Source organism: Stegodyphus dumicola, chromosome 8, assembly GCF_044657685.1.
Source record: "Stegodyphus dumicola isolate Sdum_Otavi_A_Nest chromosome 8, ASM4465768v1".
In the NCBI taxonomy this organism is placed as follows: domain Eukaryota; kingdom Metazoa; phylum Arthropoda; class Arachnida; order Araneae; family Eresidae; genus Stegodyphus; species Stegodyphus dumicola.
The window spans coordinates 149,843,286-149,856,325 of record NC_140775.1 but is presented as its reverse complement, the minus strand read 5'-3'; the positions used below and the strand labels follow the sequence as shown (position 1 = coordinate 149,856,325).

Below are 13,040 nucleotides of genomic sequence, written 5' to 3'. Positions count from 1 at the left end.
TTATCGCATATGTGCGTCATTTTATTCAATTTTGTTTTATCAACAGAGCTAACGTATACAATGCATGTGAGTAACAAACAGCACAGATGATTTATGTATTCGGCTTGACCTTTATACTGAAGCATTGCACTGAGTTTGTTCGGCGCCACCGTTCTCTACTTTGGAAAGAGGTTTATTTTGTTTATAAAAATGAATCATAGAATGATGAGCTTTCCCACAGAAACAATTTCTGGCTCTACACTTTTTCGCATTACACTCCGAAAGCTTTCCCACAGAAACAATTTCTGGCTCTATTACACTCCGAAGAAAAACGTTTCAAACAAAGGTTATTTTGCTTAATAATTTCAACACGCTCATTTACTGAAAGCCTTTTAAAATTAAGACAATTTTGTAACGGGTGGTTTTGATTAATTTTACACAAAATACATGTTTGATCTTTTGCTCCAGATACATATAGAAATATTTTTGTAATTATAATTACGAAGTTTATTAACATTATTTCCATCGCCTCTTTTATTATCGTTACCTGTAAATGATTTTGCAAAAAGGGATTCTGGTTTTTGTTTACCTTTTCATGACAAATATCGCATTCACGACCTAAAGTTTGGGGTTCGAACCATGTCTCTCCCTGTTTAACTGCTATATGGGTCTTTAATTCACGATCAAGTTCACTGAATATTTTATCAGAAACCATAAGATCACATAACGATTTAAAATATTTTACATTTCTCAACTGACAATAATATTAAAAATTTCCTCTTAACCTTGATGCAAACTGTACAAAGTTCTCAGATGACAATTTTTGTGTAGAACGAAAATGATTTAAGCACTCTTGAGGGGTTGGTTGAAATTCCTTTAAAATCATGGTATTATTGGTATTATCTTAGTTTATCGTAATTATTAATATCTTCTTCCTTCACATATAACATTAAATTAGTGACCTTCTCTCCCAAAACATTTAATAGGATTTCTGCTTTTAAATCTTCAGGTACTTGTTTTGTTCTAAAAGCCCTTGCAATTGATTGTAAAAAAAGATTAAAGGATTCTGCTTTAGTAGGTACAGAAATTGTTAATGTCTTTACAATTTTAATTAAATTTTCCATATTTCGATTTGAGTTGTCCGTCTCAACATTTGGATTTTGTAGCAAGTCTTTTCTAGTGTTAACTAAAGCTAATTCCGCCTCTAACTGAGAAAGTTTTATTTTCTCTAACTCTAATCTAATTTCGTTTTCCGATTTTTGTTTTTCAATTTGTATTTTCTCTAATCTAATTTCGTTTTCTGATTTTTGTTTCTCAATTTGCATTTTCTTTTCCTCTAGAATATTATCAGTAATATTTTGCACAAATTCAGCATCATTTGCATGAACTTCTGAACTTTCTATTAAAGTTTTCAAAGTAACAATTTTCGCCCCGCTCGGAATTACTAATCCTAATTAATCCGCGACGAGCGTCAACTCGTCTTTTTTTAATGACTTAAGCGACTTCAGACTCATTTTAATTCAAAGAAAATTACAACAACCCTGAATTGACAACTAGAACACAATAAGTACAAAAACGAACGCAATCAAATTCAACACAGACACTATCAACTCAAATCATCAAGTAGGAATACCTCAATACACAACACTCATTATCACAACAAACCAAAATAACTACTCACCTACTCAATGGAACACCTTCACTTTCGATTTTTGCGCAATACATATATATTCCCATATCACCACACTATTTTTTCACACAAAATTCGATGATACACTTTATTACTACCAAATTCTCACTTAACCCCACTCCTGACACACACACACACACACACACACACACACAAAAAAACAAAAAAAAAAAAATCACCTCTTTTTTGAAAAGGGGCAGAAATTAAACTCCACTCTCATTAAAAGATCGACGCTACCTCTTAGGACAAGACATTTATTCCTATTCACTAACATATACAGAAAAACTAGCAAGATTAAACAGCGCCCTCTTACGGAGGGCAATGGATGGCGTAACATATAGAATTTTATACTTTACGGATCTTTAGTTCTTACTGTAGTAAGAGTAGTAAAGAGTAGTTCGTAGAGTCATTAGGTTTTTTTAATTATTATTATTTTTTATACGGGAGACATGAAAAATAAGCGATGCCCGCTTCGAGACTCGAACCTGGATCTCTCGAGAGCCGATTGTACTAACCGTTATACCACAAAGGCATTCTGGAAGGAGGTAGAAAATACCTTATATACTCCCCCTTTTAAAGACGGCTGGGTATTAGGGGACCCAGTCGTCAAATCTTGGTGGAGAAGAATCATCATCCACCACCTTTTATTTATAGTTCAGGCTTCATGCTGGAGACGTGAAAATGAGCAATGCGCTCGCCGGGACTCTAACGTGAACCTCTCGAATACGCGCCGAGTGTGCTAACCGTTATACCACGAAGGCATGCTGGAAGAGGGAGAAAATACTATCCTGTTATGTATTATTTCCAGCTTGTACTTTCCGCTTCTTCCGTAATTCTACTTTTCCGCTTCCTCATCCGAATGTAAATAAGTTAGTAAACATGAGTAGGATGCAAATGAGTTAAGAGTATTTAAAGCGAAGCTTTTGCGATTGAAAGGGAATACGAGGATTGGCTACGTCGACTTCTGCTGTCAGGGTTTAGCCATTTTCGGCCGTTGCATTAAGTGCACCAGTAAGTTAATTGTCTGGGAAAGCCTGTTAGGCTAATCTTGAATTCCTCTATTTAATTATTACCTTGAAATGTTAAGTTTAGAGTTGCTGATACTTTAGCAACTCAATATTTTGTCGATTGAGTTGTTAAAATATCAACACAACAATTTAAGTATTGTTGTGTGGTTGAACTGATAAAGTAAATCATTCAATACTGAGTAGCTAAAATATCAGCACATCTATACAACAATATTTAAATGTAAGCAGTAAGCATAAATATGCAGAATGAAGTAAGTTTTGTAAGCAATTTTATAGTGCTAAATTAATTCTGATACTAAACATTGATGTAAACATCATGTTTGCAAACACGTCCTAAAAGAACATCATCTACATTACGCCTTTATCATTTTCATCACGCACTGCAATATGTAATGTCCTGAAACATGAAGCCAGTACCCATTACAATAAATAACGCCATAAAACATGCACATGTACAAATATGTATCGATATATATATATATATCAGGTAATGTAATGCATTTTACTTGATCTAATTTAACGCCCGGCGGTAGCAGAACTTGCAGTGTTACAATTTCAGAACTGGAGTTACAATTTCATCATTACTCGAAGACGTCGGGAGGTGGTTGTTTTTCTAGTCTGTGTGTAGAGCTAATGTCTACTTACTTCAGGTAAATATTAGGTGGCCCTTTCATCTCTACGTAACATAACACCACAAGCAGTGGTCTATATGTTAAGTACAAGGTGTACTCTTGTAAATAGTTCCCTTGGATAAAAGGTCGGACCTTTATCCTTATTCTTTTGTTACTGAACATCAAGTTGATTAGCGAGTTTGGTTTGGCGTATGTGAACATGGCAAAGCCTCGAGGGCTATCATCTGCCTGAGGAGAGGGATGCCTTCGTGGAAGACTTTCTAAGAGAGGCTGGCTCGTATACAAATTATTCATGGGGGAAACTACGAAAACACCCATGCAGCCAGCCCGTGCGCGGGATTCAAAACTCGGAATGTTCTACCATTGTTCTGCGACTTTAGGGCTCGGAGGACTCTGTTAACTAGTGAGAAGTCACCAGCAATGTTACAGAAGGTCATTGACAATTTGCATGCTCCCGTGAACGATTAGACTTTATAACTTGTTTGTTAGCTCCATTCTTGAAGCTAACATTCAATCATAAAATTAAATAAAATTCTACTTTTTACTGAGGTTAGTTTCATAAAAAAATTTCTATTGATTTCAAATCAGGAAAAAAAGTTTGAGCATTTGTTGAGATAAACAGTATGCATAACAACTTACACATATTGCATTCTGAACTTGAAAACATTTTTTTTTTTTTTTTTTATTGGTAGAACGTATCTCATCTAAGACTTAATGATTTATTTTCGATTTGCAAAGCTTTCTAGACATTGTTCCTTTGAAAATAAATCTGAGAAAAAGTTCAAATATCGGAAAAAATAAATTATTAGTTAGATGAATAAAAATGAATAAAAAATGGAATAAAAGCTGTACATTAAGTAAGCGTCTGTCATTCAATTTTTTTCATGTAGGCACAAGGCTCACCTACGGCCAAGCGTTAAAAACGCTGAACACTGGTAGCTCGGTCCGGGGTTCAAATCCCGATGGAAGGGCTGACTGCATGGGCACTTTCGTGGTTTTCTCCTTGCGTAACATGTATATGAGCAAGTTTCCTTTAAAACGTCCTCCACGAAGGCATGCCTTCTCTTAGCTTAGTGCCATTTCGTCCGTTTTCTTTTCATGCCAAGTTCGAAACACTGTCGTTTGTCCGCTGCCGTTCGCACTTATTCTGTCTTTCCCGTTTCAAGGCCCGCCAGCGGCAGAGCGGTAAAGTCGCTGAACACTGGTAGTTCGGTCCGAGGTTCGAATCCCGCGAACGGGCTGGCTGCATGGGTGTTTTCGTGGTTTTCCCCATGTGTAACGTGTATACGAGACAGTTTCCCTTAGAAAGTCCTCCACGAAGGCATCCCTCCCCTTACGCACATAGCCCTCGAGGCTTTGCCATTATTAAACAAACCACCACACCACAACCTTTCCCGTTTCGTTCGCTGTTCGGAAAGTCGCTTTATGATTAAGAAATGATATATTCAGACGAAATGACCCGTACTACTTTGACCTAACTTAGACTTTGAGTTCTAATGTTTATTAAACATTTTCTTTTACATAAAATTATTCCGCCCAGAAAAATGAATTTCAGATATGTTCAAGAGGTTTGTTTTTAAATATAATTCCAATTTTTGTCATACAGTGTCCATTTCCTTAATTTCACATACTTCTAAAGAAATAGAACCATTGTTCCTCTGTTTTGACAGAAAATCAAAATGTAGCAAGTGTATAATGAAGATGTACCTGTTTTATTAAAAATATAGTGAGCCCTCTATAAAAGCAATCGTTTACGGTTTTAAAGGATTTTGGTTGTAGCTATGGTGGTCTTGGAAATGTGATATTCACTGTCAATGTCTGTTTATGTTCACAAAAAATACAGGTCTCTTTCAAAAGGTGTCCTCTTAAAAATGTCGTCAATAGATATAATTCACTATAATTATTTTCTAATTAATTTAATTTTAATTAGAAAACGGCTATTTACAATAGGAAGATTTAAAAGCGCTATTAACTGTAATTAAAAGCACTAATTTTTCTTTCACAATCAGTTGTTATATAAGATTAGCTGCTTTCTGTGTATTTTTCATGTTTTATAACTGATATCCATACGTCTTTAACAAATATACAGTAAATGCAAGACAAATTATTAAAAAAATTGCAATTTGAAACATTAATACTAATTTTCTATTACTATACTTAATACTATTAATGAATGATGAATTTATATAATATGTATACTTAGCATCTAAAAACGATGAACTTTGAATCTGATGACTGTATATATTCATGTAGTTACAAAATTTTATTAGATGTTATTATATGCATAGTTCTTTGTAATCTTCACAAACTCTAATAAAATGCTACACATTTATTACTACAGTTTGAGGTGATTGTACTTAAATTTGTAGATATGTTGACTTCTAAGAGTTGTTTCATCCCCCCAAAAAAAATATAAATAAATAAATTAAATTAAAATTAAAAACACTATTCAAAATTGCTTTACTAGATTAAGAGGTTACATTTTGAATTCATTTTCTGACAGGGTGTCAGCTGACAGTTTTAATTTATTCAGAAATCTAAAAGAAAATATCTCTAGAAAATCGCCACATTATAATTGTCACATTCAAAAATGCTTTCAATGAGAAATATTTTAAACTTTGATAATAAGCTCAGTCTAAAGTAAAGAATAAAATCTCTCTTAGCCAAGTTTTCATTGTGCTTAACTGTTTTAATATTCCTAAAGTAAAAAGGAACTAAAAGAAACTAAAGGTAAAACTAAAAAGAATTAAAATAAAATTCAAGTGTTTTTAATTAAAAAGCTAATAGTTTTAATAATGAAACATATTTATATTTAATCTCAGCCAAATTACCTTAAAAATAGCACGCGAGAAACTCCACAATGATATTTTCATTTTCACATTCACATACCAAAGTTAAATAAGTAAATAAATAATAAAATGCAATTGCAGATTTATCATCGAAACGTTATAGCTAATCACTCAATCAGAAAGTTTGCTTTTAACATAATAAATTGAACAAATAAAGTTGTGATAAAATATACAAACAGGCATATATTTGAGACATTAAAATTCAGATCTGAATACTCCATTTATTTTTATTCGCGTGGGGAACTATCATAGTGGGCCTTTTTTTTTGTGGGGGGGGGGGCTTTTTTCGCGTGCGCTTTCGTCCAGTGGGCTTTTGTCTGGGAACCATTAGATTTATACAATTAAAAGAAATGCTGGTGAGTCTCAACCTTTTCTGCTTCTATGCACGGCTTTCACCATTGCTACATCTCCCCTCGCTTCCTTTCCCAAACTCGAAAAATATATGTACATTTATTTAGAATTAGATAATTTTTATCGGGACAGCAGAAGCAGGTGGACCAGACTGACCGTATTCTCCTTTTGAAAGTACAGAATTCCCCTCTAGAGTCGAATTACCCCCCTGCTTGGGAATAAATGTTTTATACTCTTGAATTAAGACGCTGTTTCATGCTTTAATATAACAATATTCCGAATTCAAATGAATAAATGGAAAAAGTTAGAAGCACAAATCAGAAAAGTTTTAATATACTTTTCACTCAAAAATTCTTAGCAGTTTATTTGCTGTTAGAATATTTTCTTTAAAAATTGCGAGAATTTTTTCGGTTTGTTTCTTTGAACGAAAATTACAAAATCTTGCATTCCTAACATTCACTTTTCTGTTTTCAAAAGGAGTAGAATTAAAACGCGTAATTTATATATACATATGAAATAACCGCATCATAAAGGTAAATTAGAAAAATTGGTATTTACGCTTTTTAAGAAAATCAATATCTACAAGATTATTCTATTCTAAGGACAGTCATATATAGGGCCGTTCTTACGCCATTGGCTACCGGCGTAATTTCCTGATTGCCGCCCCCAAATTAAAAAAAAAAAAAAAAAGAAAAAGCTCGATGATTAATAAAATTTTTATTTCGTACTCATCAATTACTTATATATGAAAATTTTTATAAAAAATATGTACATATGATAAGTAATTGCAATGAATTTAAAATATTTAGGCGTGCTATCGCGAGAGTCCGGCTGCCTCCGGTTTTGGCCGCCTGCGAGCTTTTACGCGCTGTACCCCCGCTAGTAACGGCTACCTGGTCATATAATAAAAAAAAAAAAAATAAGAAACATCTAGGCCGCGCATCCAAAAAAATTCGAAAACGCAAGAAAAACTGTGAAAGACATGATATAAAATTCTTAAAGCTGAATACAGATAAAGATTCATTACTTTTAATTTAGGAATAATAGTCATAACAAGAGACATACCATATCTGCCTTTAACAAATCCATAGCACTAGAGATCTCGGTTCCGCTGCTCCCAGTTCTTTACGTGAAACGTCACTGCATCCCAAAGAGAACTTCTCAGTTAATCCTCTACCCCCACCCCCCCCGCCGATAAAAACCAAAACTTTAGAATGCTACGTAACGACCAGGCGTGTGAAAGAACTTTCTAGCGAAAGTCTTCGCACTGCGATAACCTGCCCATTCTTCCCACGTGTTCGAATTTAAAAGTTTTTGACCTTCTGTCAGTTATTAATTTATATTTCGTGTCTTAAGTGGCTCATTTCCTTGATTTATTCAAAAACTGACGAGTTGCAGCATACTTGTTGTAAATTTAGATTGGATCGTTACCCGCTAATCAAAGCAAAAAGAGTCTGTTAAGTGTCAAAATGCATTAGAGCGCAACCTAAATTATGGGAACTAATTGGTGCCAATGTGAGTTTCGAATAAACGATTTCCATACCTAAAAAAAGTCTAGTATTTCAAACAAACCGTTTATTTTAACTGAAAAAAAAATTATTTTCAAATATTAAGAATTGTTCTTTTACTAAATAATAAGTTTTTTGGATGAACGGAAAAAAGTACCGTAACCAATATTTCAAATTGTCGATTCTTTGATTACATTCCTATCTAATCTGCGAGTGACTTCGAAAAATGTTTCTAAATGTTCAGGAGAAATGTTTGAAACTTGATAGTGCTATGAGCTGCAGAAAAGCTCAGCATTAGTATATTAAAACAACAAAATACACGAAAAAAAAAAAAAAAAAACGAAATTTTGCCTATAGAAGAAATTCATTTTACATCATCGCCCAGGTAGATACTGTGAAAATTATTTGATTGATTGACAGAGGAAATCCAAGAACAAAGCTTTGTGTTATAGATAGGGTTGCTACTTTATTAATATAGTTCAGATAGTGCTTTATTGAAATAGTAGTTGAACTAGTTAATGCTTTATTAAACTGTTAGTTTCAACTTTTGTCTTGAATATTTGATATATTTTAATTGATGAACCACTATTTGATGAATTTAGATGATACCTGGCATAAGTGAATGCAGCTATACGTTTGAAACGTTTTATTAAAAGAGTTATAAAGTACTTTTTCCTTCATTCTAACATGCCTTCGTGGTGTAACGGTAGCACACTCGACGCGTATTTGAGAGACCCAAGGTTCGAGTCCCGGTGAAGCCATTGCACATGTTTCACGTGCCAAATTTGGTGACCATTTTGGTCCGGTCCCTGTATCACCATAATAAGTATTTGTATCTGAATAAATGTAATTGATCAGTGTATTAGCTGCAACTGTAATTTGACACTCACATTGCCTTCTAGTATTTTCGAGAAGCAGAAAGTACTTGAAATATCGCAGCGGCTGCATGAAAATTATATAAGACCGGTAAGAGCCTCTGCTCTCAGTTGCTGCTGTTGTTATTATTGCGAGATGTTAGTTCAGTGTGAGATCGGAGTACTGAGATATTTCTGGATTAGCTTTCTCTTTAGATGCGCTTTTCATTGCGTTTTCATAACGTTCTTAGTAGTTTAAAGTGCAACTACTCATTGCATGCTGTGATACTGTGAACACCTGTACAAGTGTTTCTGTGGAAAATTCCAAAACTGACAATACCTGAGATTTGCTCAAACCATGAATGCAAAAACGTTTGTTACACTAAACATTCCTTTTAGAGTTTGCTTGGACTAAACGAAGGTTCTCCCTCGAATGTGGCGTTTTCATTTGTATATAGATTTTAGTTAATGCTAATTCAGGTTTCTTATTAAATTACTTCTGGGTTCAGTAACCAAAATCATCATTGTCATACTATAATACACGTAAACTAAACTCAATGGCGCAACAGCCCTTGGTGAGCCATGGCCTGAAGTGCTCTGACATCTGCTTTCTAGACCGTGGGCCTCAGGGTACATGAGCATATACCCTGTACAAGTGGCCAGTTTGTCAAGTGGTGTCCCTATACAAGTGGTGCTTAGTCCCCAAGCGAACTTAACACTCACTTTATCGATCCACTCGAGGAATAAAAGGCTGAGTCAACCTTGTCCAACTCGTCGGGGATCGAGCCGCGGAACTGTGGTGCAGCTGCGCAGTACGCTAGCCAACGGGCCTCACTATAATACACGTACGCAAGATTAATCTTTTTCATTCATAAATAAATAAAAGCATGACCTATTGCAATTTTCTGTAGTGAGTGCTCACCTGTTTGTACAAGGCAACTGAAATCAAACTCCAAACATAGAAAAATTAAGAACGCCGTTACAGATGTAGGCTTGGAGCTAATACAATGAATAAGTACTTTCTTACAATAAAAACATATTTAAAATTAACATAAACATTTTACTTTGCTCCAACACACATAATGCCATTGAACGCAATTGAACGTTACATCCTTAGAACGTAGCCAGGGAAAAAAAAATCCGCGTTTTGCCACATTGCTGAAACAAAAGTATAGAAACCTCGTTATTTAAAAGTACAAATAAATTATTTGTAGAATTTTAGGAATAACAGTAGTTCCCTCTTTCGGTAGGCCACAACACAGTAACAGCGAGCATTCCAACTATATGTTTTCTAACATTTACAGACAAGGAAATGAGCATAATAATAAAGATTGAAAAACTTTCATAAAATTAAATGGATACTTTTAAACCATTCAAGATACGCATTTATTTTTAGATTATACAGTAACAGAAGAATAAAAAAAAAGTTATACATTAACAAAATAATGAAAAACATAACGTAGTCTATTTCAAGCTAAAGCAAACAATGAGCGAGAGACAATATCTGAAGACGAATTGACCGAATTCAAATCAATTTGACCAATTTTTGATGAATTCAGTATATGTACAAGAGCTGACACAATTTCTAAGAGAACCTGAACAAGGACTTCACATCCAGAAAGTGCATCGGATGTGGAGCGAACCTGAGACACCAGACTTGAAATAACTGAAGACAATGCATTAGCATTGAAGGTACCCCCAGAAGCCAGAACAGAAGCAGCAGAAGAAATTCTAGATGATGATGAAGAAGATGATAATCGCGAAATAGTAGAATATATAGTTGAAGTGTCAATCCATGAACTGCTAGCAGCAGAAGATGAAGCAGCAGCGTTAGAACCAGTTCCATATCCTCTTCCTCCTAAGTCAAAAGCAGAAGCAGCAGCTGACGCTAAAGCAGCAGCATCAGTTATGAAGTCATAGCCTCGTCCCTGTCCTCCTGTACCAGATCCTGCTTCAGCAGCAGCTCCATCAGAACCAACTTCGTAACCATCACCGAATCCTCTGCCTCCATAACCTGACAAGAAAAGATATATTTGTAAATTAACCGATAATGATATTTTAATGCATTAATCGATTTATCAGTGATACTATCTATGTATTCTGTCAACACTGACAGTAATGCAGCTTATATGTTAGTTGTTGATATCGAATTAACAGGAATTATGCTTTGATACTATTCGAAGTTACGTAATGTTACTTGAAATACAAAAGAAATTAATTTGTTCTGTTGTGTACCTGTATAATCTAAGCTAACATCAAAATACATAAAAGAAGTAAGTCTACATGAAGAAATAGAAAAGAATTGGGAGCATTATTTTGAAGGGAATCGTTTAGCTTTGGTTTTTAGACTATTTTTGTTCTGCAATTAAAGGAAACATATATAAATAAATTGAGTAAAAAATTGCGAGTATGTTAACCAGAAATATTTTAAAATAAAATTAAAAACAATAGGAAACTATAATGACGGTTTAGAGAATTTATTTAATTAACTATCAGCATTTACACATAGTAGGGACAGCTTAATATGATCCCGTTTGTTTAAGGCTATGTTGGTAAGTAACCGAGTGATGACATTAAATAATAAGAAAAAGTATTAGGAATATAATTTAATATAAATAAAAGTAAAAACGTTATGCCAGGTACTTTCAGAGAATTTAAATTAGGAAAATGTGTTAAAATTTGTTTATGAATTGTTCATTAACACAAACTGTTCTTAACGCAGATGTTCTTTAATGCAAAAGTTCATTTACGAACTGTTCATTACGCTTTTGAAAATTATTTGACCGATGTTGTACACCAGCTCGGATGACATACCTTGTTGGAAGAAAACGCATCAGTGTAAAATTTAAAAATAGACAAAAGAAAAGTTTCGACAAAATTGTTTTTTGATCTTGAAAAAGAGATCGAGATCCTCGTGTCTCATCGTCCTCAAAATCGATAGATTCAAACAAAATCGATGTCAAAACGGATTATGTTTTTGCCTAATTTTATATTTGCTGAAATCAAAATCAAGCAGGTTTGCGACTTAATCCCTTACTTGACGATATTTCTCTATTACTTGGCAATTCTTATAATCTATTTTGACCTTTTTTATTTTGGCGACTTTACTTCAGTTATCACATTAGCCGAATTGTTGATTACAATAAGCGATGCTTTTTCCGTGTTTTTGTAGAAAAGCGGGCGAGACTTTGGCAATTCAATAGCAATATCCGAATTATAAAATTAGAAGCAGTTGCAAATAAGCAGCATCTACTGTATTCCAAGAAATGTTAGGAAAGGCTTTCAACCTTGAAATCTCAATATTTCGGGAAATATATATGTGTGTAAGATAAAAGTATGTAAATCAAATTTATAATTTAAATTAGCAGTAGCCCTTTAATTTCCCCTTTTTAATTTGGATATTTACCATTTCTGTTCTAAAAATAGTAATATCTATTTCTGGACTGCTCGTTGCTAGATGAATCCATATCATATGACAAGCATAACGCTGATGACGTAGCTAATTTGGAACTGAAACTAAAAATTTAGAACCTTTCTCTTGGTGAAATCGATACTGATAACTGCGCACTTCGCTTTTACCTCTGTTCTCGTTAAAACGCTGCCTCGTTGCTCCCTTCCTATCTCAACAGCATTAAAAATGTAAATGTTTTTGGATAGTGCCAAGTGAATTGTGGCCGCAGTCGTTAATTGAAATAAAGATGACTATTTAATCTGCCTCTGCTGCCAAGTTTGCCGTTTTACGGATTTAACATTCTACGTTCTATACTATTAATGCTTCTACGCATCATCACTTCTAAGTGTACTTGCTTACCTAACATACATATAAACAGGCTATTCTAATACCATTTGTAATAAAAAAATTAGCTGTTAAAGCACTATAATAGACGATTTAAAAATGTAAAGAATAAAGGTATTTAATTATGCAGTGCTAATTTGCTATTTTCCAAATTTTTAAAATGGTATTTCCAAAGTCTCCAAAATAATCGATTCTATAAAATTTGAAAACATATTCACCTTAACCCTTATATATGCATCATCTTAACTTATAGTATTTATTTCTTTTATGAATATTCTTCTTTTATATTAAATTTATGAATGAAGGTAACAACATATTTGTTTTCAGTCTATGTTTGCTTACACATTTTAAAC

At 33.8% G+C, this 13,040-nt stretch overlaps 2 protein-coding genes across 2 annotated transcripts in view; both read right to left on the bottom strand.

The window, feature by feature from the left end:
- Nucleotides 1–10,137, bottom strand: part of LOC118191776 (uncharacterized) — a 56,474-nt gene extending 46,337 nt beyond the window's left edge. Inside the window, exon 1 of the mRNA XM_085822580.1 lies at nt 7,595–10,137. Coding sequence (XP_085678706.1) covers nt 7,595–7,618 — 24 coding nt within the window. The 5' untranslated portion in view covers nt 7,619–10,137. The remainder of the gene's footprint in view (nt 1–7,594) is intronic.
- A 116-nt stretch (nt 10,138–10,253) lies between these two features.
- LOC118192809 (uncharacterized) overlaps nt 10,254–13,040 on the bottom strand; it is a 45,722-nt gene continuing 42,935 nt past the window's right edge. The window contains exon 5 of the mRNA XM_085823040.1: nt 10,254–10,905. Within this exon, the coding sequence (XP_085679166.1) occupies nt 10,361–10,905 (545 nt within the window). The 3' untranslated portion in view covers nt 10,254–10,360. The remainder of the gene's footprint in view (nt 10,906–13,040) is intronic.